This window comes from Anoplopoma fimbria, chromosome 22 (genome assembly GCF_027596085.1).
Source record: "Anoplopoma fimbria isolate UVic2021 breed Golden Eagle Sablefish chromosome 22, Afim_UVic_2022, whole genome shotgun sequence".
NCBI lineage: Eukaryota > Metazoa > Chordata > Actinopteri > Perciformes > Anoplopomatidae > Anoplopoma > Anoplopoma fimbria.
The window spans coordinates 2,273,032-2,294,798 of NC_072470.1; the positions used below are offsets into that span (position 1 = coordinate 2,273,032).

Consider the following 21,767-nt stretch of genomic DNA (forward strand, 5'->3'; position numbering starts at 1 on the left):
GTGATGTATACAAGAACGCACGACTGCCGTTAGAAAATCTTCTTTCTGAGGAGCTTACCTGTAGAGGTCACGGACGGACAGGTATCCCTGCTCGCTGCCGATGACTACGTACTCCCCCGAAACACACATATCAGTCACCTGCTCCTTCAGAGGCTCGCTGCAGAGGTGCTTCCCATTGACGGAGTAAAGGTGGAGGGCGTTTTTATCCTGGGGAAAGGAAAGAAAACACCCACCGTGAATAACATATTTTGACGTAAAAAGTGTTTGAAAAAGACTGCATGTAGCAGAATTTGAACTGGAAACTTCCAGAACAAACAAAACAAATAATATGTAATGTTTCTAGGGAGTTTTTCTTTTCACACAGCTGCGATCCACTTATCTCCACACACCGTCCGAAAAATGTAAGATTCAGCTTTCCCAGGTTCCCCATTTTTTTCAAGCAAATTATCTTAAATTATCTTATCCAGCACCACTGAGATAGCTAACGTTACAACTCTTATCGAAGGAGGACGTTTATATCTGTCCATTTCAAGTCCACGAGTGGACGTCTGCGCGTATCTGCGTGCACCTTGAGCGTCGCTTTGCCTTCGAGGCAGGTGTGGACCAGCAGGTGACCCTCCCAGGACACGGCCAGGTGGAGGATGGAGAGCGGCAGGGAGCTGTCGCACGGCGGTCGCAGGCAACGCATGTACTGACCCCGACGCACCGTGTGGATGATCACCGTCCCGTCCTGGAGGCACACGGTGAACAACACGTATATTCATAATAAAAACTCATAACAAATAGTTTCATTTCCCGTGTGACAGCACACCACTTATCTACTTTTTCAGTAGGGAGATTGTGGATCGGAATATATTAAATCGATAAATAATTTCCCAGCTTAGTGATTTAGCCTCCAACGTTTTAATCAAACAAAGTCAGACTTGAATATAAAGTGTCATTTTAATAATAATAAAAAAAGATCAGTCCGCTGCAAAAGTTGGCTAATATATCTAATGTATTTTTCACATTATTCACATTAGACATTATTTTAAACTAAAAATAATCAAAGCCACTTTACACCAAACATTACAACACATATCCACGCCAATGACTTTTAGTCTAAGGTAAGCCCATTTATTTTCTAGCTCATTACAGTGACTCAGCATTCTGTGTGCGCTCTTACCCGTGATCCAGACACAGCCATGTCCAGCTCTGTGCTGATGCTGACACTGACCACCTCGTCCGTGTGTCCATACAACACCTGAACCGGCTTGGGATGGAGACCCACGGGAGCTCCACCCTGCACAAACAAAAATGCTTACCTCTAGTGCTATATTTATCAGTCTAGATTGTTTAAGTGCGAGTTGCCTAGTTTTGCAGATATTAGCTGTATAGAGATCTGCAAAAATAGGCAGATACCATCTGGCTAGTTTTGCAGTAAAACAAAATACATTTGAAAACTTAAATTGAAATGTGTCTTTTAGAAATCATGACCACACACCTTCTTGTGAGCAGTTTCATGCGGGAACTATTTTCTTTGTAACAAACTACTAATGCAACATTTGAATGAAGTTAAATCGTCAAACATATTCCTTTATTTAATATCTTTTATTTTTCTAGTTACATTAATCAACTAAAATCTTGAATAATCCCCGTAAGTAAACCCCCCCCAAATGAATACCGGCCCTTTACATTGAGGACATTTACACAGAGATATAATTATTCACGGGTCCCTGATCACTGAGGAACAAGTTTTGCGTCTGCGTGTTTTATGAAGTCGAATCCATGACTTTAAAACTCTATCTTTGGCGATCAATATCCGTCACGGTGTATAAGAGAGCTGTGCTTTACCTGCTGCAGAACCTGCCACACCATGCAGGTTGTGTCTCTGGAGCCGGAGATCAGGTGGATGCCGCAGTGGTCTGTTGACAAGCAGGTCACAATGTCTGGAGGAGAGGGAGGGGAAGGAAAACCACCCATCGTCACGGGACATACACACATACAAAGGGACAAAACACTTTGCAGCTTCATTTCCAAGTCGAGACTTCCCTACGCCGAGTTGCGCGTGTAAGCGGTGTCGTGTTTACCCATGTGTCGGACGTGCTGTCCCACAGTCTTGCCCTTAACCAGGGAGGTGACCCGGAGGCTGTTGTCCCAGTGGCCGCCGCTGAAGAGCAGCTTGCCGTCGTGGGAGGCCACAAACAGCCCCGCTGTTACCTCCACGCCGGGGGCGAAGGGTCCGGAGAGGGAACGCTGGGTCCTGGGTGAAGGAAGACAGAGAGGAAGAGGAAGGGTTGAAGAGCTTAGAAAGGACGCAACACGGCGGAAAAAAGCAAGCATTGCATTGTTTCCGCAGAGCTGCTCTGCTGCGAATACTGAGTTTTCATGCGTGTTCTCACTTGGCGTTGGACACGGTGGGGTCCTTGATGAAGGTGAAGTAGTTGGAGATGTTCTTGTTGTAAGGCAGCCACCCGTGGGTCCCAACCAGGCAGTTCTGACTAACCGTCACCTGGAGACGGAGCAAACACCATGAAGACATCACACAACTTCTACAATTTAAAAAGGAGTAGACGACAACTCGTAACGATTATAACGATGGATGTTATTATTAGCGCCCGTGCTCACCATTGTGTCAGGGCTCCCCTGGGTGATGAAGGAATGAGACTGATTCTTTGGCACCACGACCTTAACCAGCGGCACGTTGTCACTGATGCCCTGCGACACAACGGCGGAGAGAATTCAAATCAGAGTTATTACAGGGGGATGTTTTCATGTAAATGCGTGGTTATAATTTTGACAACGAGCTACAGAGAGATCAAACCTCGACGAAGAAGGACTTGAGGTCGCTGAGGTGTTCGAACATGCTGAAAGGACACGAGTCAAGCTGAGCCTTCCTCTTCTCCACTTCCTCCTGAGGCAGTCGCACTGGATGGGGCTCCTAAGAGGTCGCACACGCACAAGAGTCAAAATCTGATTCTTCGGCACAGATGCAGAACTTTATTAGCTCAATGGGTTTGTGTTGCGTCTGCACCTTGAGTAGCTGGCAGGGCGTCTGTCCAAAGTTGCTGATCATGCCTTCCAGGGCCTTGCGCTCCTTTTCATCCGTGATGGCGTCCAGGTCCACCGCCCCTACGACACAAAAAACAATCAAAACGCTATGCTGACAATTCGCAAAGGCGGTGGTAATATGTCGTCGTTGCAAAATAATAATAAAACGCAATCTTCCAGGCATTGTATCACCAGGGGAACTTGCAAAATTGAACATTTTGGAAACAACAATAATTTTTCATTTTTCTTTCCCTTTAAGGACTTACCTGGTACATCTAGGTAAATGTATTTTTTACAAAGGTGCCACAAAATAAATTTGTGTTTGATGATACAATCATCAATTATTAAAATGTATTTAAAAATGTTTTTAAAAGGTAGGAGTGTGACTGAATGCTCGGGACAAAGTTTCTATATTTTCATCTTTTTGTAACCAAGCTGTTGCATTTAATACGCACGGCACAGCGTACGAGAACAACATTGTCAACTGAAGATTGAGGACAGAATAAAACCACGGCAGCGTCATAACTAATCCGAATGCTTTACCCTCATATGTGCAATAGTAGAAGACGTTTAGGGCCTCCACCGCCGCGGGGCCCCTCTGCTTGTAACCGAAGATCAGATCGATCCACTCGTGGAGGTGCGCCGACACGTACTCCGACTCCTGTAACGAAAACACGTGAGCGCTGTGGTCGTAAACAATACGCAGACAAGTGCCTTAAATCCCACTACAGGAAATCTACACCCGAAAAATCTTTACCGGTATCTTGTTTGGCTACGTGAATAACAAAGTGTAGATGGTATAATCTCACGCATCTCCGATATCAAAGGTTAAATATCACCTTTGGTGTCAGTCCCTCAGAGGCATGGCCCAGATACTGGACACTGCACTGATGTCACACCATTAATCACGGTTTCTGTTCATTCAATATCTACTGAGATCATCCGTAAAACACAGTAGAACTAAAACTGCGTCTCACCAGGGCTTTGCGGTGCTTGTAGATGAAGTCCTCGGGGGACTTGGCCCATTTTGGCAGAATGACATCATCTACTCTTTCTTTTGAGATCTGCAGGCGACCCAGATCAAAGCCTGAATGAGGGATGAGGTATAAACAAAACATATTGATTACTTAAGAGAACAGGTGAAGCCATCGCAACTTTGATGGAAGTAGTCGATAGTTTTGTGTCTAAAAATTCTCAAACGTCACCATTTTGGTTCTCGAGGAATTCTGGGAAGTAGAAGAACTCCGGGATGAGCTCCTTGACGTCGTTGGGGTTGTCCATGAGGGTCTGCCACGTCGCAGGGATGGAGTGGAACTGGCGGTCGGCGCAGTCAAACCTGAGCCGAGGCGGGACGGAACGGATGAGCGTCTATAATAAACCCTAAAAACAGCATCTCATTCTGGCACGCGCGTGTCCAAAAAAGTCCTCCAATGGATGCTGCAGATCATTTTCACATCTGTAAACCTAAACCTGTTAATTACATCACTATCATTGCTGCAGAGAAATAGAGGGGGAAAGTAGAGGAGTGGTGTGACTGACTTGTCTCCATACCGTCCGCTCTGTAGTTGGATGTGCAGGGAGGTGAAGGGCTCCACTCTGATCAAGTAGTGCATCACTCCGGCAGCGTTTGAGTAGTGGGTGCCGTAATGGAACCTGTCGATGGTGCCTGTTGGGTCCTCGAAACTTTCATACCTGATCGGGGACACGTTTAAAAAGTTAACTTGAGCCAGGCGGATTGACAGAAACGTGCCTTCTTCTTAATGATGATAATAATTGAAGTATGGGGGGGGATGAAACGTACTTTTCTCTAACAGCCTTGGCATTGCGTTCGTTGAGAACCGCCACTGGCTTCGACAGGTCCCTGAATACCCGGGGATCAGACAGGTCCAGCTCCTCCGAGGTGTAGTCAGCTAGAATCCAGGGAAACTGGAAAAACGCACAGCGAGTCAGCTCAAACATTCACCCAGTCGCCACACTTGTACAGTCGTGTATTCATCGAGGAACGTACCACCGGATACTGAGCCAGGTTGTTGTACGTTCTCCCTGCGATCGTGTTGAGTTGCATCAAGTAGTCAAAGTTGGAAATCTCCCGGTTCACCCATTTCTGTGCAAAAAGCAGAGTTTTTTTAGTTTTGTTTCACTCAGTTTAACACAAAACATGACAAACTTTACTATTAAGTCCTCTCTTTCAATCAAATGCTTCCTGACCTGCGTAAGTCCAGAGGCTTTGAGGAGCTCCTGCGGCGAGCGGGTTCCATAAAGACTGAGGGATCGCAGCAGCAGCATGCGGCTGTAGACCTTGTTCCTCACCTGTTAATAAGAACACAACCTTAAACTATTTATAATGCAAGAGGGGATCAAATATTCTTCTGAGATCAAATAAATTCAAACCTAATTCATTTGGTCGATGCTTAGGTAAATGAAAGTTAAATTTGCGAATCATCATCACCTCCTTCTTGAAGTTGAGGAAGTAATTGGTCTGGTCGATGAGGAAGATCTCCAGAGCCGAGCGTCGGAGGTTATAACGCCGCAGGTGGACCTCTCGGATCTGAGACAGGGGCCATTTGAAGTCGTGGCCCACTCCTTCGGGAAACAGGTTGACAATTAGCGTGTGTAAAAGTTAAGTGATGTTTTTCCCCATATTCTCTCCTCCACCTCCCTCGCTCTCTTCTCTCTCCTCACCTTCCTCTTTCTCCTGGCTGCTGTCGTAGAAGTAGATGTGTTGGGTGGTGAGCTCCAGGCGGCCGGGCACCACGTCCACCACCGTCACCAGCTCGCAGTCCTCCCACAGCACCAGCTTCTCCTTCTGGCCCGCCTCCTCCGCTTCAACTCTGCGGGGATAAAGAATTGTAGGTCGAAACTCTCGACTTTGTATTTACAACAGGAATGCACTCGTTCTGCGGTTGTTGTGTTTCGGTGACTGACTGGTTGTTGGCGGCGGCGGGGTCTTCCTCCGGCAGCTCCAGGATGTCGTCCTCCAGGTCGCTGACTTTGACCTGCTTCGCCGCCTCCAGCAGCAGAGACTCTGCGTTTACACGCTGCTGATGGACACCTGAGAGAAACAAAAGAGATAAGAGAGGATTAAACGCTGAGAGAGACGGTGCCGTGGTTAATATCACATGGCGGGGCAGGAAATTGAGTTCCTAGAACGCTTGTCAAGGGCTGACAAAATACAAAAACGTACCTGACAGGGAAGTTACATTTTTCTATTCCATAAACACAAGATTTACAGTCTTAACTTGCAACATCCACAAAATAAAAGCTCAAATAAAATAAAATCTTAATAAGGAAAAAATAAGTAGCGGATCATCCTCCTCATAAAGAAGATTGAAGGGTGGGACATGGATCCAGCTTAAGGAGGATTTTCAAGGTCAGTCCTTTTTAATCTGTTTATCGAGGGTGGGCTGGATGTGTGTGCTCGTGACATACTGTACACACACTTATCCCTCATCACCACGTCGACTTGTTGCTGACGAATAGAGCCACCAATGTGCAGAATGTAAACTAATATATGCATTTAAGAGACGACACACCAAAAAGCCCGCAGCGAGGCGTTGGCACATTACCCAGGTTGTCTCTCAGAGCGCTGGCCTCTCGGTGTGGGTCGAAGTTGTAATTACGAACCAGCTTAAGCCTCATGCGGGAGAAGTTTTCAGCGCTGGACACCCTCCAGTGCATCTTATCCTGCTGCCTGTTAGAGATGGTTTACAAAACACACATTTCTATACATCTATCTATGTTATATTAATAACATTTTTTTTTTTTTTACTACAATAGAGTAAAGTCATGCAGAGGAGAGAGGTTGATGTTAGTACCTGTCAGCCCAGGGCCCTCTCTCACACACAAGACCCCGTCGTGCTGCCTTCCACTGCCTGAGGGTGGCGCTGTTCTGGCTGTGCTGCTGCTTCAACATGCTGTTGTAGCGGAGGTTCTCCTGGCGGCCTCGGCGTGAGAACGGCTCCACGAATTGCTCCTGAAGGGCGTGAAGAGGAAAGATTTACAGGAGACAAGCTTAAGTTTTGCACCAAAACGATTAGACAGAAGATTAGATTAGACGGGGTGCAGAAATAGAGGGGGGGGTGGGAAAAAAGAGCGTCTTTTATTACTGATCCAACTAACCTGGAAGCGGATCTTGCTCTCGCCCCTTTCCCTCTCTCTCTTATGCAGGCTGACCATGAAAGCCTCGTAGCACTCCTTCCAGTAGAGAGCCATGGTCTCGTGGCCCTGGCTGAATGTTTCAATCTCATACTGCTTCATGTACGGGATGATCTGGAGACAAACGGAAGTAAAAAAGAGAACATTTCCATTCAGTTTTCAAATAAATCTGTATCTCGTTTAATATTAAACAATGATTAACCCTGAATCTCCATCTCGTACATATTTGTCGAGGTAGACGCGCCACTCAGGTGAGTTGCAGTACAGCTGGAAGTCCTCGAAGAAGGACGGGCTGCCGTTGGTGTCGGGGAGCTGGGGGAGGTGCAGCTCTATGAAGAGCAGGCGGTGCACTTTGGAGAGCAGCGTGCGCAGCAGGGGGACCAGGAAGGAGTACGTCTCCTCCCTCTGCTCCTGGATGGAGCGCCGCAGGATGCCCTCCACCTTACCCAGCAGGTAGCAGGCCTCGTCCTGGCTGGACACCTGCTTGGTCTGCAGGATGCCGTTGAGCTTGGCCGTGGCCATGGCACACACCTGGGACAAAGGGAGCGTATTAATTTCCGTGAATGGGATAGATTTGTTCAAAAAGCAAAGAAGGGACAGTGGGGGGAAAAAACAGCTCACTTCAGGGTCCTCCTGAGCCATGAAGCCCAGCAGCAGCCGCAGTCCGACTTGGGAGAGCTGGAACCACTGAGCGCCGGCAGAGTACCACACCATGAGGCTGTCCATCAGCGTCACCGTCTCCTCCAGCACCTTCTCCGTCCACAGCGCAGGGTTGACCAGGCCCTCCGCCTGCAGGAAGTCCTGCACCATGTGAAGCAGCCGCACTGCGTTCTCCGTGTGCTGCGGCAACGTGGCGGCCGACGCCTCGCGGTTGTCGCCCACCGCCCACTCCAACATGCGCTCCATGAGACTGTGGGGGAGAAAGAGAGGGGACACTGTTAGATACCCTCAACAAACCTCTCCATGGAAGCTTTACATCTCAGGTCCTGCTGCGTCCCTGACCTCAGTTTGATATGGTCGACGGGCAGCAGCAGCTCGTTGGCGGTTGCCAGTTTGGTGAGAGCTGAGAAGACCTGGCCGCGCTCCAGCCACGCCGAGTCGTCAGAGCCTTCGACCCCGCGCCACATCACGCACAGCACGATCTCCAGCAGCATTGTGCACAGCTCCTCCTCTGCCCTCTGGGGGGCGACATCACACCAAAAAAAGGGAGGAAAAAAGAGGAAAGTCATTGATCCCTCTGGTGTATAACTGTTAAGTAGGCACCAGAATACAGCAAAGAGGGGAAAAAAGGACATTAATAAGATGATGAGAAGTTTATGTCACCAACAGCGTTCCTTATTTCACTACTTAATTCATTCTAATGCCTCTCAAATCCTTGTGACAGCCTGAGCTTCAGCACGATCCCCTCTAATCTGCCTCTGGATAAAAAACACTCAGTCTAGACTGCAGATGACACACATTCCCCATCCTAAAGTTTTATAACTGACAGCTTCCTGCTGTGTGAAGAAACAGGTTGTCTTTATTCCACCTCTGCCCCCCAGGTACAAACTAAAAAAAAAAGAGCTCAGTGGATGAAAGTCAGCGTCGTGCTCCCCGAGGTGGCAGCCACATTTCATCCACGCTGTAAGAAGCTCTTTCTGTGTAGTAGCATCGAGGCAACCTCCAAGTACAGATATGACATGAAATGATATTGTGTGATCCGATTGTTTTTTTTGGTAACAGATCTAATATTGGTAACATTAATAGTTGCTTTAAAAGAAATGTATTGGGAGGAAGTTGAATACATCACTTTTCAAAGGGATAATTTAAGAGATATGCTATGTTTTTTTCATGGAATTTGATAAATATGACAAAAAAAAAGACCCCTCTCTGTCCCCGACTCATCCTTTCTCTTGAACCCCCTCGGCAGGATGAGAAGCATCACCAGAGCAGCCGTCTCACCTCATTGTTGAACGACTCCCCCAGTGAGATGTTGTCGCTGAACAGAAAGCTGTCCTCGGTCAGGGAGGAGGTTGCGTCTCGATCCCCGGAGCTCCCTGGGAAAGGCTTAGAGGTCTCCAGCGGCGACGGCGTGCTGGGCATGCTGCCGGGTGTTTGGCTGCCGCTTTCCCCGCCCTCGTAGGCCTGCAGGTGGGACAGATCCAGCATCAAGCCCCCGGACTTTCCCACCACCCAGGGCTTGACGTGCAGCTGCGGCTCAGCGGAGGCCGAGGAAGACGGCGTGTCCAGCAGCGAGATGACGTCGCCGTTCTCCAGGCTGTCCACGGAGCGGGTGTCGCCCACGCTGAGCCGGTCGTCCTCCAGGCGATCCAGGCGGCTGGCGCTGCCCGCCCTCGCCCTCTTCTCCAACGGCAGCTCCAGGCGGTTGGCTGCGCCGCCAGTGGAACGGTTCAGGTCCAGGCTGCAGGTGCTGATGGTGTCGGTGCCCCGCTGTTGCTGGGACCCATCGCTCCGCAGGTAGAGTCGCATGAGAGTGTCCTGCCAACACTGCTGCTTTGAGATCTGGACCGCAGCATCTTGTTGGGATTGTAGCAGCTGGTACACCTGAAGACAGGGAGGAGAAAAGATTATAGTTAATGACAACTGCACTAATTTAAATGATTGATGTCTTTTGGTTCCCATCTTAAAATGCAGCACTTTTATATACTGATACTGGGGGGAAAAAAAACCTCATAAAAGATTGTGTGTCTGCAGGGGGATGTAAGGAAATAATGGAGGAAGAGAAACAGGGCATAAAGAGAAGACAGGAAATAGAAAGCAAAGTAGAATGCATTAAAATTAATTGCTACGACCTTCAGTCATTTCCTGCCTCTGCTGTTATTCAATATCTATAATTAAAAGTGTGGACGTCTGCAGGTTTGAGTGCAGGCGTTTTACTCACCCTCTTGCAGACGAGGAGGCGTTCGCCGGGTCCGGCCCGGTGAGTGAGCTGGACCAGAGCCATCAGGTCCTTGTAGTTCACCAGATGATCTGTAGATTTGAGAGACAGACAGACAGACACACAGAAGTTCACATTTGTTCAACTGTATGTGATATTGATTGGCGCTTCCATGTGATAATTGCGCAATTGTCTGGGCTTTTTTTTCCGCTAATGACAGACAGGGGAGCAATTCTGTCTAAAGCGTCCGATGTACAGCCTGAGCTCCATTGATCCATTTTACAGCCTCTCTAAAAAGCAGTTTAGCCTTCAACTCCAGTGTGAATATGACTGGAGTTCAGAACAAAAACAAACAATGAATACTGGCTTAACTCTCTGTTTGGACTCATGACATTAATTCCATTAATTCAAGCAACAACACTTTACGTAACAGGTCTTAATGGGCAGCAGAGAACAAGCTGGTGGGATGGAAAAAAAATCTAATTTACCAATTAGCTAAAAGCTTCAACCTAAGCTGAGCACATGTAATTGAAGGGTACATTAGCGGGAGAGTTAACTACTGTACTTAACGACAGCATCTACTGCAGGAAGTATGAATCTCATAATCCTTTCTTCAATATTTGCAGAAAATAACTTTAAAGAAAAGATAGTTGAACGGTTTAAAAACACACTTTAGTTATGAAAAAGGGAGGGGGAAAGAAAGCCGACCTGTGTGGAGGACCTGGTTGAGGAGACTGCGGATTAGTGTCGGAGTGATGTGAAGTTCGGAGAAGAGCAGCGACAGGCCGGCGTAACCCGCCTCCCTCAGCCGCAAGCGCTGCTTATTCTTCTCGTAGACGCGGTCGCAGCGCAACATGCGTTCAAACAACTGAGCAGGAGAAGATACAACAATTTAGAGTCGGTGTTTGGCCGAAAAGTCTCATTTACAATCAGGTGAATGACATGTATGGGACCTGAATTGACTCAATACCGTTGAGTTAAATGAGCACATTTCTTAAAGTCTGTAATTGTTGATGACCCCACCTTGAAGACGAGCTCCCGGAGTCGATCAGAGTGCTTGTTGTTGAGGAGGAGGGCGTAGCAGGAGTCGGCGGCTCCTGGCTCAAAGAGGAGCAGGAAGAGCTGGTCCCTGGCCGGACTGGTCTGAAGAAGGCTGAGTAACAACTCCAGCATGGCACACAACTGCAACACACAACAACAACAACCACCACATTTACTTACTTCTTCATAGTTTTGACAGATTGTTACATTGTTTGGAGAAGGAAATCCTAGCAGTCAAACTTTGTGAGAGGAAATGTTTTTTCTTTAATATATTGTAAAACTTCTCATCAGTAAATGGATGGTTAGAATTGTTCGAAATGGGGTTGTACGAGGTCCTTATCCATAGTCAGTGCATAACCATTTCCCCGTGCGGTCGCCTTCCAACTTCTTAGAGGGACAAGTGGCGTTCAACCACACTTATATCCCTCTATAGAGCATAGAGGGATATAACCTTCAAAGCCACAAGACACCATTCACACCGCAGAGCACAGGAGTTGCTGTTCTACAGCTGCCTCGATTGATTAGTTTGTTTGTGTTCTTGTGTGACATTGGTAAATCTAAACTGTCCTTTTAACACACAAGTCACACAATAACACAAAAAACTAACCGAATGCTGCCTTGTGGCTTCCAAGAGAGGATAGATAACTTTCTTCAGCTCCCATCAGAAAAGGCTGTATGGCGGCAAGATGAAGCAGCTTAAATATTCTTAATACAGCGCACAATTAAACGGGTATTGATTTATTTTGGTGTCTAAAATACTTCCACAGCAGTGCAATGCTTTGCCTGTGCTCCATCTACTGTAGGTAATACACTTCAAAAAGATGCAAACTGTCCCTTTAACAAGCACAGAGATGCATCTTTAACCAACTAAGTGCTTGTGTTGCATGATTTGTATCTGGACCATGTATGTACCGTTGTACCACAGGCTATACTTTTAATATTTTCATGGTTTTAACATTATGCATGTCCTCTGACGACTCAGTGTGGCTTGATGAATGGATCAGATGCAGAGCGGTGAAGGAGGATCATGCGATTATATTGACCATATGTTCATAGAGGGTGATGTAAGCCTCCGCTTTGAGTGCCGCGGTGTAAGAGGAAATGCAAAGTGACAGACAAAGTGGAAAAACAAGTTTTTGCAAGAGCTGTGACAAGAGGAGGAAATTGATTTCACAAAATAGGTGACGGTTAGGAAAACAGTGGAGAAACTTGAGTGGTTTGTTTTAAGCGGACAGCCGCTGACGGATATTGCTTACAACGAGGGAAATGTTTACAAAAGATGCAGAGGGACAGAGGTTGCTACAAAAAAAGAAAAACAGCTTCCAGGCGGGAAATAATGCTGACAGCTTCCTGGAGAAGCATCACTGCGGTAAGTCTCATGGGGCAGCAGAAAAACCCTGCAGTGAAAACGCATGGAGCGGTTGGCATTAACCGGTTTCACACGATATGGGTCATCTGGCAAGCATACACCGATAATAAGTTGACCTACTCCACATTTTTTAGATTTCTCAGGCTGCCAACCGGCTCAGAAAAAGGATGATTCATTACTTTGTATTCCAACGCATATGATAAAGTTTCTACCTTTAAAGTGGCCCTATTATGCTTTTCCACCTTTTTCCTCTTCTTTAGTGTGTTATATATATTTTTTTGAAAATGTAAAAGGTCCGTAGAGTGTAAAACCTGAAGTCTACGCCCAAAACGGGGCGGATTATGAGCATTAACGCATGTAAACATGTAACTTGAGATGAAAATATCCACCCGAAAAATAGCATAATAGGGCCTGTTTAATATTTATGTATAAAGAAAACATTTCCTCTCACAAAACAGGTGTTTTTACTTTTAAGTGCACGCCAATAAGTCAGACCCGCTGGCCCCCCCTCACCTGCTCTTCGTCCCCAATAGCAGCGATGTATCCCAGAATGCTGTGCATCTCCTCCTGCGACATGCCCTTGCTGATGTAGTACTTGATGAGGCCGCAGAGAGACGCCCGGACGGTGCGAACGTCGTCCTCGCTCAGGTCGCTCTCTCTGTTGCTGTTCCTCCTGGAGCAGACAGCGGATGAGGATGAGGTTTTGTGTAAAAGACACCGAATGTATCGGACAGGGATGAACTTTGGGAAATGGAAACTCACCCGTAATAAAGGCGCACGGTGTCCAAGAGGAACTGAACTCCGTATTTTTTTCTGAACTGCTTCCTGTTGTCTTTGATGACGGTGGACATGTACTGGATATGACCTTCATTTGGAGGAAACAAAAGAGCACAACTTAATATGGTGACAGTCAACACGCTCAATTCCTTAAACCCGTTTTCAAATCTGCTCATTTTAAGGGTCAAACAAAGGATTCCTGTTCTCAACTGTGCAACTAAAGACCTTTGACTCCTTGACAAGTCAGCTACAACATAAGATTCAGTTCCATTACCGTGATCGATTTGAAAATATCATCGTCATTTTGGTATTCGCAAGAAATCTTTTAACCACTTTTCTTCAAGTTGTGTTCACGCTGCATGATACATCATGAATATACATACATTGTTATTCAGCTTCCTCAAAAACAACATTAAGTATTGACTGGTTAAAGGAATAGTTCAACATTTTGGTACACACACACACACACACACACACACACACACACACACACACACACACACACACACACACACACACACACACACACACACACACACACACACACACACACACACACACACACACACACACACACACACACACACACGAAGAACTAACCTATGCGTAGAGGGAAGTCTCCTTTGTTCCAGATGTTGAAGTTGAACAGCAGATGTGTGTGAAGCTGTTGCAGCAGAGCCAGGTTCTTCTCATAGGTCACCTGTTCTATCAGCAGCTGCATAGCAACCAGCACGCTGACGTCCACGTGACCGGCTGGCAGCTAAATAAAACAGACAAAAACAATGCATTGTATTTAGTTCTAATACAAGTTCAATTACATGAACATTTAATGGTGCACATGCAAAATGATAATACACAAGAAGGGGGAGAAAACCCTTTTAGGAAAAAAACCAATGACGAGGCTGTTTGGAAAACAAGTTTAAAGCAATGCCTCTCACACATAATGGAGAGAGGCACATTAGTGGTTTATTTGTACTTTTAACCATTTACAGGGTGTGGTTACTCTGCCTGGAGCAGCTATTACCGCATGCAAGTCATTTTATTTTATCGGAGTCTCAGCAGAGTCTTTTATATTCCCATGGGGTAAATGCAGATTGAGAGGCATTTCCTCAGCCCCCCTCACCCTCCTTGATAAACAAAATAAATACTTTAATTTGAAAACAGGTTAATGTGGACATGGCCTTAGGCACATAAAGCAGACAAAATATACAAGAGGGAAGGGGGGGAGAAAGAGAGCTGAGCATTCAAGGGAAACAGACAGACACAAAGGAAAAGACAAACACAGGGACAAAAGCTGTCTGAGGTGAAATCATTTCAGGTCGAGCAACATTCTGAATTCTCTTATGTCCTTTTTGCACGTGGAGACCGTCATAACCCGGCTCCTAGGACAAGACAAATACGGAAAAGGACGCAACGGATTATGGTAAATCAAAGGTATTTATTATAATGAAGTGAAGAAATAGCTTAAATTGTGAAGTGTGTAACATCAGGGGGGTGTCACAAGACCTTCTGCAATCATTCATTTAGTGAAATGAATTGCTCTCTTGGTAGACAACGACCAGAAAAATCATTTTAAAACATCCCTCTAGATCACAGTCTTGCCCTGCATTTTGTATAAGTGAACAGAAAAGGTAACCACACGAAGGACGAAGAAAAAAAGCTCAATAAGGGAACTTGCATTGACTTAATGTCATAAATTGCAAAGAGGCATAGGATTTATGTTTCTGTAAACATTTCATATTTTATGTCAAACTGCTTTGTAACTTTAAAACTTTTCTTATCAGACATATTTTAACAGAGGAAAGCGATGGAAGTTTGGTAATAATATGCAATCAGTGCAATGCCCAAATTATGGACATGTTTTTTTTTAACAAATGTGTTAACTTGTGTTAAATAAGGGCATGTGTCTTTTGAACAGAATCATTTTTCTGTGCACAGCGTTTCAAACTTCCACCCTGCCGCCCTGGTAATATTGATCACGTGCAAAATTAGAGGTCAAACAGAAACCTTCTGCAGCAGGGCTCCCAGTGTGCCGACACAATGCGAGTGGAGCAGATTCTCCTGGTTGATAGGGTGCCTCTGCAGGAAATGCTTCAGCACCAGCAGGAAGGTGGCCACCAGATTCTTCTCCAGGCGCGCCTCTGAAAGCAAAAATATAGATTTGTTTTCCACACGTGCCCCAGTTTCACGGTTAAATGTATTAATGCAGTTTGTGGCGGAGCAGACCTGAAGCCCTGTTGGACGGCAGAATGACCCAATCTCCGTCGGCCGGCGTGGTCACATCAGGGGTGATGAAATCCGACCCGGCTGCAGGATCGCCGGCCTGTTGATCCGGGGTGATCAGAGTCAACTGTTCCAGTATGGGGAAGAGCACCGGCAGGCCGCCCACACAGTTGATCATATCCTGCCGCGGAGACAACAGCAACATGTTTTCAAAAAGAAATGCGTGCGATTCAAGATGCATTATTCCTCTGAGCGCAGAACAATTGCACGACAGCCGGAGCCGCGTGATCCTCCCACCTTGATTTCCCAGTTGACCACTTTATTCCCAGTCAGGCGTCCGTGCAGCATGTTCGGAGACAGATCTAGACAGATGGGGTTCCTACACGCCTGTGGACAAAAACGACCAGCTAGCACAAATCTGTCTTTAATTTTCAGGAAATGGAAATATGACTACACTTGAGAACACATTTTCCAAAGCAATCAAATCACCTTGGGCGAGTAGTGCAGCAGCAGTTTGGTTGAAAGGTCGCCCAGTTCGGATTCCTGGGCTTTGAATGGAGAGATGCAGTTCGGACCTGCGTAGAAGACAGAAGGAGAGTGACAAAGTGAGGAAAAAAACTAAAACATTCTCAAGCTTATTCTTACTTTTATTAATGATATGAACGCTGATGTGAATTTAACTAGTTTATAATCTTTGTTTCTGGTTTCATTTTCATTCGTTGGTAACATTGTTGCTGCTCCAACAGTGCCTGTCATTCAAAATCTCTCCTCCTCTTCCTCCTCTTCCCCCTGCTTACCCGCACTACAGATGGCTTTTACGTGGTTGGGCTGCAGGGGTTCATGGAAGACCATGACGCTTCCCAGCTGGCCCTGCAACGAGGTGGGACTCCCCCACTCGCTGTCCTGGGTCCCTGCGGAGATGAGCTTCGTCAGGGACTCCGGCTTCCCCCCCAGCAGCCCCCCCCAGGTCTGCGGCGACAGGATGGCGCCCAGCGAGGAGCGGGTGGTGGGCGTGGTGGCGGAGGAGAAGGGCGGGTCGGGGATCTGGGAGGGCGGGGGAGTGGTGGTCCGGTTGCCCGCTGAGCCGATGCAGCAGGAGATGAATGGCTGCGGGAGGAGGGCAAACAAAAACATGCATGATGTGCATATAAGAAACCCTTTTCTTTTCTGGTCACCAAGAAGTTGGTGGACTCCCACTATTAAACTAATTGCTGCAGGCCTCACCTCTGTCATGGTGGGATACTTGAGGGGGGCGGACAGTTTCTGCTGCCCGTCCACGTAAATGTACACGAGACTCTGTCCAAACGGCCTCTTCCCTGGTACGTGGACCACACCGATGCTGTGCTGTAAACGGAAATCCAGACGGAATTTAGTCCCTTTAATTCTGAATGTTGCTCTCTTTAATCAGTCTACAAGACATTTGGTTAACAAGCGTAATCTTCAAATTATAGGGTGTCGTCTGTGTCGACTTCTTTTAATTCTGGATGTCCCTAGGGGAGGTAAGGGGTGTTCAAAATCATATATTTATTGCACATTTTAGCGCCTGGAAATTATATTTATATCTTCTGTATTTCAGTGTCGACAGCTGATGTCTTTGAAGCGGACTCACCCAGAGAGAGTCACAGAAGCAGTAGTCTGGCAGCATGACCGTCACGTACTCCTTCTTCGTGCACACAGCCACCACCAGCACGCCCGCTGAGCTGATGAAGGCCTCAAACCCCGTCCCTCCAGGGGTAAAAAAGCTGTACGGGATAGAACACAAGGAAAAACAGTTTAAGCGAGTGTTGAAAGAAGAAGAAATAGAGAGTTTGACATCTAGTAATGCTTTACTTTGTCAAACCCAGACATTAAGATGACATTGTTCTTGTGTTTCAGTCTCTCTCCTCAGAACTTTCTTTTCCTCCCACCTGTAGAGCTGCTTCCTCTTGTCCTTGCTGAGCGGGCCCAGCTGGTCCTGGTCTAGTGACAACCAGGCGAGGAAGCTGAAGGCGGAGCCGGGCCACCGCTGCACCGTCGGAACTACAATGCCCGCCATGCTGGGCGACAGGTCAAAGTACTGCATGGCGCTTTCCAGGCCCTGCTTCCGTACCATGGCCAGGAGGGCTCTGAGGGCGGGACCCACATAGGGGTGAGATTGAGTGGACTCTGGCAGCCTGAGGAGGCGCAGGAGTGTCAGGAGCTCCCTGGCGCTCAAGGACTGGGAGCCCAGCGAGCCCACCAGCCCCAGCAGGCTCTCGGCGCACGCTCGGTGTAGCTGCTGGTCGCGCTCCAGGCCCGCCAGAGCCCGCATGACCATGGCGGCGTTGACGCAGGTGCCGCGGGTCTGGCGGTTGAGGCAGCTGAGGCGGCGGAGCCAGTCGGCCGTGAAGAGCTGCCGCTCCGACGAGTCCAGCTCCGGGAGCCACTGGACCAGCAGCAGCAGGGGCTCCACGTTGCTGATGCCCAGGAGCCCCACTGAGGTGTGCTCACCCTCCACCGCCTGTACATAGAAATATAAGCATCCACCAATACAATACAAACACCAGAGTAACCACAGATATAGACAGTCCGTCTCTCACCATGTTCATCAGCTCCTTGAGGAGGAGCCGCGATGGCTGGCCGAGTGAAGTAAGGACTTCATACAGGTGATTGTAGCCGATCCTCTCCTTGAACACCTCCTGCAGACGGGGGCAGAAAAAAGTAAAAGTTACAAAGCCTTCCAAGAACAACAAAACTCACTTGCATGTATTTGTTTTCTTCCGTCACCTTTGCAGCCGGGGATTTGTGCATCACTGTTGTCAGGGCTTTGATGGTCGCTACGGCGAGGGAGTCTAGTCGCCCTTGAAACACCTGGGGGGTTAAATCAGACCTGTCAATCACAGCGGCCAAATACCTGGCACTTTGAGCGGGCAGAGTTTGTAGTCAAAATCTCCTCTTATTCCAGATGAATGTTACGGCACTTTTATATGGTGACAAGCGTGCATACAATTTAAAGCCACATTCGTATATACATATATAAAGTTTGCAATGCTAAAATGATAATGATCAAAGTATTTAAGGTGATGAATACAACATGCATAACACTTAGAGGAATAAAAGAGAGACTTGAGGAGATGCCTTTTGGTTTGATTCAATTAGTGCGCGTGAAAATGTGAGTAAAATCATCGATTAGGTTTAGAAACAGGTTTGTCGCTTCAGTGCTGTACTGCAGATGTTTTAGTGAAAAGTGTTGTCTTTCTGCTCCAGGTAAAAAAACAAAACGACAATCCTTTTTATAGCATGATGATCTGACTGGAGCAGGAAGATCTCAGGGCTTGGACAAAACAAAAACACCCACCTTCACACACACACACACACACACACAAAGAAAGTACCTCGCACAGACACACGTTTGCAAAAACAAAAAGCATGCAACCCATAAAAACACAAGCCAACGATGAGAAACAAACACATCTCTGTCCAGCTCTGTCCCGCTCATGTCCAACACGTTCGGTTAGAATTAACATGTAGACCAGGTTGGTCCTACAGAGAGTCTTGGACCAGCTGGAGAGGGACTGTGGTGAAAATTAAAAAAAAAAAAAACACTTCCAGAGTCCAGATCACCTCGAACCACTCTGAACTCTGTGAGAACACACAAGGCCAACGTGACAGCATTCCAGTGGAACCCATAGTATACCGCAGAAAAACCGTGACAATGTGGAGGGGAGGGGGGAGGGGGAGATGTGAGGAAGGCTGGGAAGGCGTGAGGAAACCGAAAGTAGCATAAATGAAATGACACAGCTGTGACGAGTGGTCACTCCACAGCAAGACAGCTTAACGACCGATTCTGGTTCTTAAATTTCAGTTTTGCCGTTTTCATTACGTCTGCATTACTTTGAAATCTCTCTGCTGTACATGAGCCATAAATCTTCTTTAACCTACTGACCCCGAGTTCTACACCTGACCCCCCTGAAGCAGCCGAAGCTTGATGTCTTTGTTGCGCATCAACAAAGGCACATTGCCGGTTTGTCCACCTGTATTCCCATTATCCAGATCAATGGAGGGATAATACCTTATAGGTAGCACACAAAGGTGTCTCTGTGAGTAGAAATAAAAGGTACAAAGAGGAGAATGGAAGCAGGTTTTACTCTGAGGGGGAACAAGTGACCTTTCTGTGCACTTGAGATGATTGAGTGAAGGAGCCCTGACTGATAGATGACACACTACACCATTCAAACGGGTCTAAGACGTATCAGAAAGCTACTGTAGGAGACAGCTTGGTGTCTTGGAGCTTTTGGCAAAACAAACAGGGCTCACAGAGCAATGATTAATAAAAATCCATTGCTTTTAAGGAAGGTAAAGACCACACCTTTACAGTTTTTTAAAATGCAGGTACAAGCTTGAAAAATCTTTAATTTGACACCTTACTAGCTGACTTGTTTAACTTGTCATAACCTGCTTGAAGGACAAGATGAGTGGGGTTTATAGCATCATGAGAATTCTGAGACCGGAAGCTGGGGGAAACTTATGCTAAGGTAAGCTAACTGGCTATAGCTTCATATTTAACAGACAAGAAACGAGAACAGGTATTGATCTTTTCATCCAGCTCTCAGCAATAATTAAGATGCAAATATTTCCGAAAATGTTGCGCTGTTCCTTTTAGATAGAAGTCAATGCACTTGCCTACTTGTCAACAGAGCAACTAACCTTGTTGACAACAGACCTGCTACAGTAACATGAACAAAACTCCATTTAAAATGATTTTTGGGAAACTGATCTCTGGGTCTTCTTTTTCTAAACCACAAATAAAAACGGGCCGTTATAACTGGTTTAACGGGAAATAACGTATTAATGTGAAACCCCCGCACATGGTGGTGTAACAGCCTGTTTAATAAATGATGATCAGACAACCGGTTGCCTGCCAGCGCCCTGACAGTCTAGTGACTCAGAGTAGTTTTCTGTGAAGTCACGATCCAATTACAAATAAACCGTCTGGCACAGAGCAGCGCGAGTGTCTTGCTGTGGAGGGGCCACATGGCTCTGGTGAGGGGAAGAGGGTGGGGCTTGGCAGCAGGTGAGGATAAAGGTGGGACAGGTAGGTGGATGGTTGGGAGGTGGGGATGTTCTCGGCGGTACCTGAGTGTCCCTCTCTCCTGTCAGTAACCTGTTGTTGGTTATATCTTTCTGGTCCTTGTCTGCCGCCGTGCACCTTGCGTTAACCAGCTGACACACACACACGCACACACGCACACACGCACACACACACACACACACACACACAACAACAGGCATCGTGTCAACACAGCATGTGGGGGAGGTTGAGAGAAGGAGAAAATGGAGACACGGGGGAGTCAAAGGATGGTGCAGAGGAGGGGAGAGAGGGGCATAGATGTTGTAAGTGGAGGAGAGGGCGAGAGGTTAAAAGCCGTGACCCTTCAGCAGGGGGGGGGGGGTCATCGTGTGGAGGCGTGTTGGTGATCCAGCCTTGCTGTGGGAGGTAAACATGCAATGTGGGCAAAATGCTCTTTAAAACCAGACCTGAACAGTAATGTACCCAAAGTTACATGTTAAATACTTTGGGGCCATATTCACTAAACACCCTAAGGCTCCAAACTAGCCGAGTTAATTAACTCCTAAAAAAATAAGGAGTGAGTCGGTCCAAACGTTAGGCATTTTAGCTCCAGACACTTGTGTTTCATCGTAATTTCCATTTATAAATAAGGATTCCCTGACACAGACCAGTCACCCGTCACTGTAGACATACTTAGTAAGTTTATTTTAAAAAACATGATGTCATGCATAGCGGCGGGGTCAACGCTGCCCCTTCTATTATCTCTTTGTTCCTCACTGAAAGTGGCACTCAGCAGCTTTGAGATTTGCTCCAAGTGGAAACTCTCAGCCTCTATCTGGAAGGACTCCTAGTGTTAAGATCCTCTGTGAATACGACCCCTGAACTACAGAAACTGATTCACCAGTGACGTTAAAGAACGCATAACTCAATTCATGTATAATGATAAAATGTAACTCTTTTTTGCAGAGTAAGACTAAACAGATTAAGAAATAAAATACAATGCATCATTACTGAATAATCTACCCAACTAAACAAATACAAAGCAGTTAAGTACAGCTCCAACTAAAACAAGCTGCGCCAATAAAATGCTGCTTATATGCATAGTAATAATTATCAAGTAATATAATAATAATAATATAAAAATAATAAAACAAGCTTTCAGGAGCCATTCTGCCAAATAGGTAGCTTAAATTTTGATACTTTAGAGTAGATTTTGCTGAAAATACTTTACTGTACTTTTACTTAAGAGAAAGCCTACATTTTGG

General features: G+C 46.6%; 1 protein-coding gene across 4 annotated transcripts in view; it reads right to left on the bottom strand.

Annotated features, from left to right (window-relative positions):
• nbeal1 (neurobeachin-like 1) overlaps nucleotides 1-21,767 on the bottom strand; it is a 38,073-nt gene that overhangs the window by 1,646 nt on the left and 14,660 nt on the right. The window contains exons 11-53 of one of the 4 annotated variants that reach the window (XM_054623651.1): nucleotides 20,568-20,654; nucleotides 18,219-18,302; nucleotides 18,032-18,130; nucleotides 17,381-17,952; nucleotides 17,083-17,215; nucleotides 16,698-16,817; nucleotides 16,271-16,580; nucleotides 15,963-16,048; nucleotides 15,771-15,860; nucleotides 15,477-15,654; nucleotides 15,258-15,391; nucleotides 13,851-14,010; nucleotides 13,236-13,338; nucleotides 12,987-13,146; nucleotides 11,087-11,245; nucleotides 10,772-10,931; nucleotides 10,067-10,155; nucleotides 9,127-9,729; nucleotides 8,188-8,363; nucleotides 7,807-8,095; nucleotides 7,408-7,716; nucleotides 7,150-7,299; nucleotides 6,846-7,003; nucleotides 6,597-6,721; nucleotides 5,956-6,082; nucleotides 5,713-5,861; nucleotides 5,480-5,613; nucleotides 5,239-5,340; nucleotides 5,039-5,134; nucleotides 4,832-4,956; nucleotides 4,582-4,722; nucleotides 4,236-4,366; nucleotides 4,008-4,117; nucleotides 3,574-3,691; nucleotides 3,014-3,111; nucleotides 2,804-2,920; nucleotides 2,608-2,697; nucleotides 2,382-2,491; nucleotides 2,070-2,242; nucleotides 1,834-1,928; nucleotides 1,166-1,282; nucleotides 569-730; nucleotides 59-207 (exon numbers count right to left, since the gene is read on the bottom strand). In XM_054623651.1, coding sequence (XP_054479626.1) covers nucleotides 59-207; nucleotides 569-730; nucleotides 1,166-1,282; nucleotides 1,834-1,928; nucleotides 2,070-2,242; nucleotides 2,382-2,491; nucleotides 2,608-2,697; nucleotides 2,804-2,920; nucleotides 3,014-3,111; nucleotides 3,574-3,691; nucleotides 4,008-4,117; nucleotides 4,236-4,366; nucleotides 4,582-4,722; nucleotides 4,832-4,956; nucleotides 5,039-5,134; nucleotides 5,239-5,340; nucleotides 5,480-5,613; nucleotides 5,713-5,861; nucleotides 5,956-6,082; nucleotides 6,597-6,721; nucleotides 6,846-7,003; nucleotides 7,150-7,299; nucleotides 7,408-7,716; nucleotides 7,807-8,095; nucleotides 8,188-8,363; nucleotides 9,127-9,729; nucleotides 10,067-10,155; nucleotides 10,772-10,931; nucleotides 11,087-11,245; nucleotides 12,987-13,146; nucleotides 13,236-13,338; nucleotides 13,851-14,010; nucleotides 15,258-15,391; nucleotides 15,477-15,654; nucleotides 15,771-15,860; nucleotides 15,963-16,048; nucleotides 16,271-16,580; nucleotides 16,698-16,817; nucleotides 17,083-17,215; nucleotides 17,381-17,952; nucleotides 18,032-18,130; nucleotides 18,219-18,302; nucleotides 20,568-20,654 — 6,878 coding nt within the window. Of the gene's footprint in view, nucleotides 1-58; nucleotides 208-568; nucleotides 731-1,165; nucleotides 1,283-1,833; nucleotides 1,929-2,069; nucleotides 2,243-2,381; nucleotides 2,492-2,607; nucleotides 2,698-2,803; nucleotides 2,921-3,013; nucleotides 3,112-3,573; nucleotides 3,692-4,007; nucleotides 4,118-4,235; nucleotides 4,367-4,569; nucleotides 4,723-4,831; nucleotides 4,957-5,038; nucleotides 5,135-5,238; nucleotides 5,341-5,479; nucleotides 5,614-5,712; nucleotides 5,862-5,955; nucleotides 6,083-6,596; nucleotides 6,722-6,845; nucleotides 7,004-7,149; nucleotides 7,300-7,407; nucleotides 7,717-7,806; nucleotides 8,096-8,187; nucleotides 8,364-9,126; nucleotides 9,730-10,066; nucleotides 10,156-10,771; nucleotides 10,932-11,086; nucleotides 11,246-12,986; nucleotides 13,147-13,235; nucleotides 13,339-13,850; nucleotides 14,011-15,257; nucleotides 15,392-15,476; nucleotides 15,655-15,770; nucleotides 15,861-15,962; nucleotides 16,049-16,270; nucleotides 16,581-16,697; nucleotides 16,818-17,082; nucleotides 17,216-17,380; nucleotides 17,953-18,031; nucleotides 18,131-18,218; nucleotides 18,303-20,567; nucleotides 20,655-21,767 lie in introns of all 4 variants that reach the window. The other 3 variants (XM_054623650.1, XM_054623653.1, XM_054623652.1) reach the window with 3 other exon arrangements.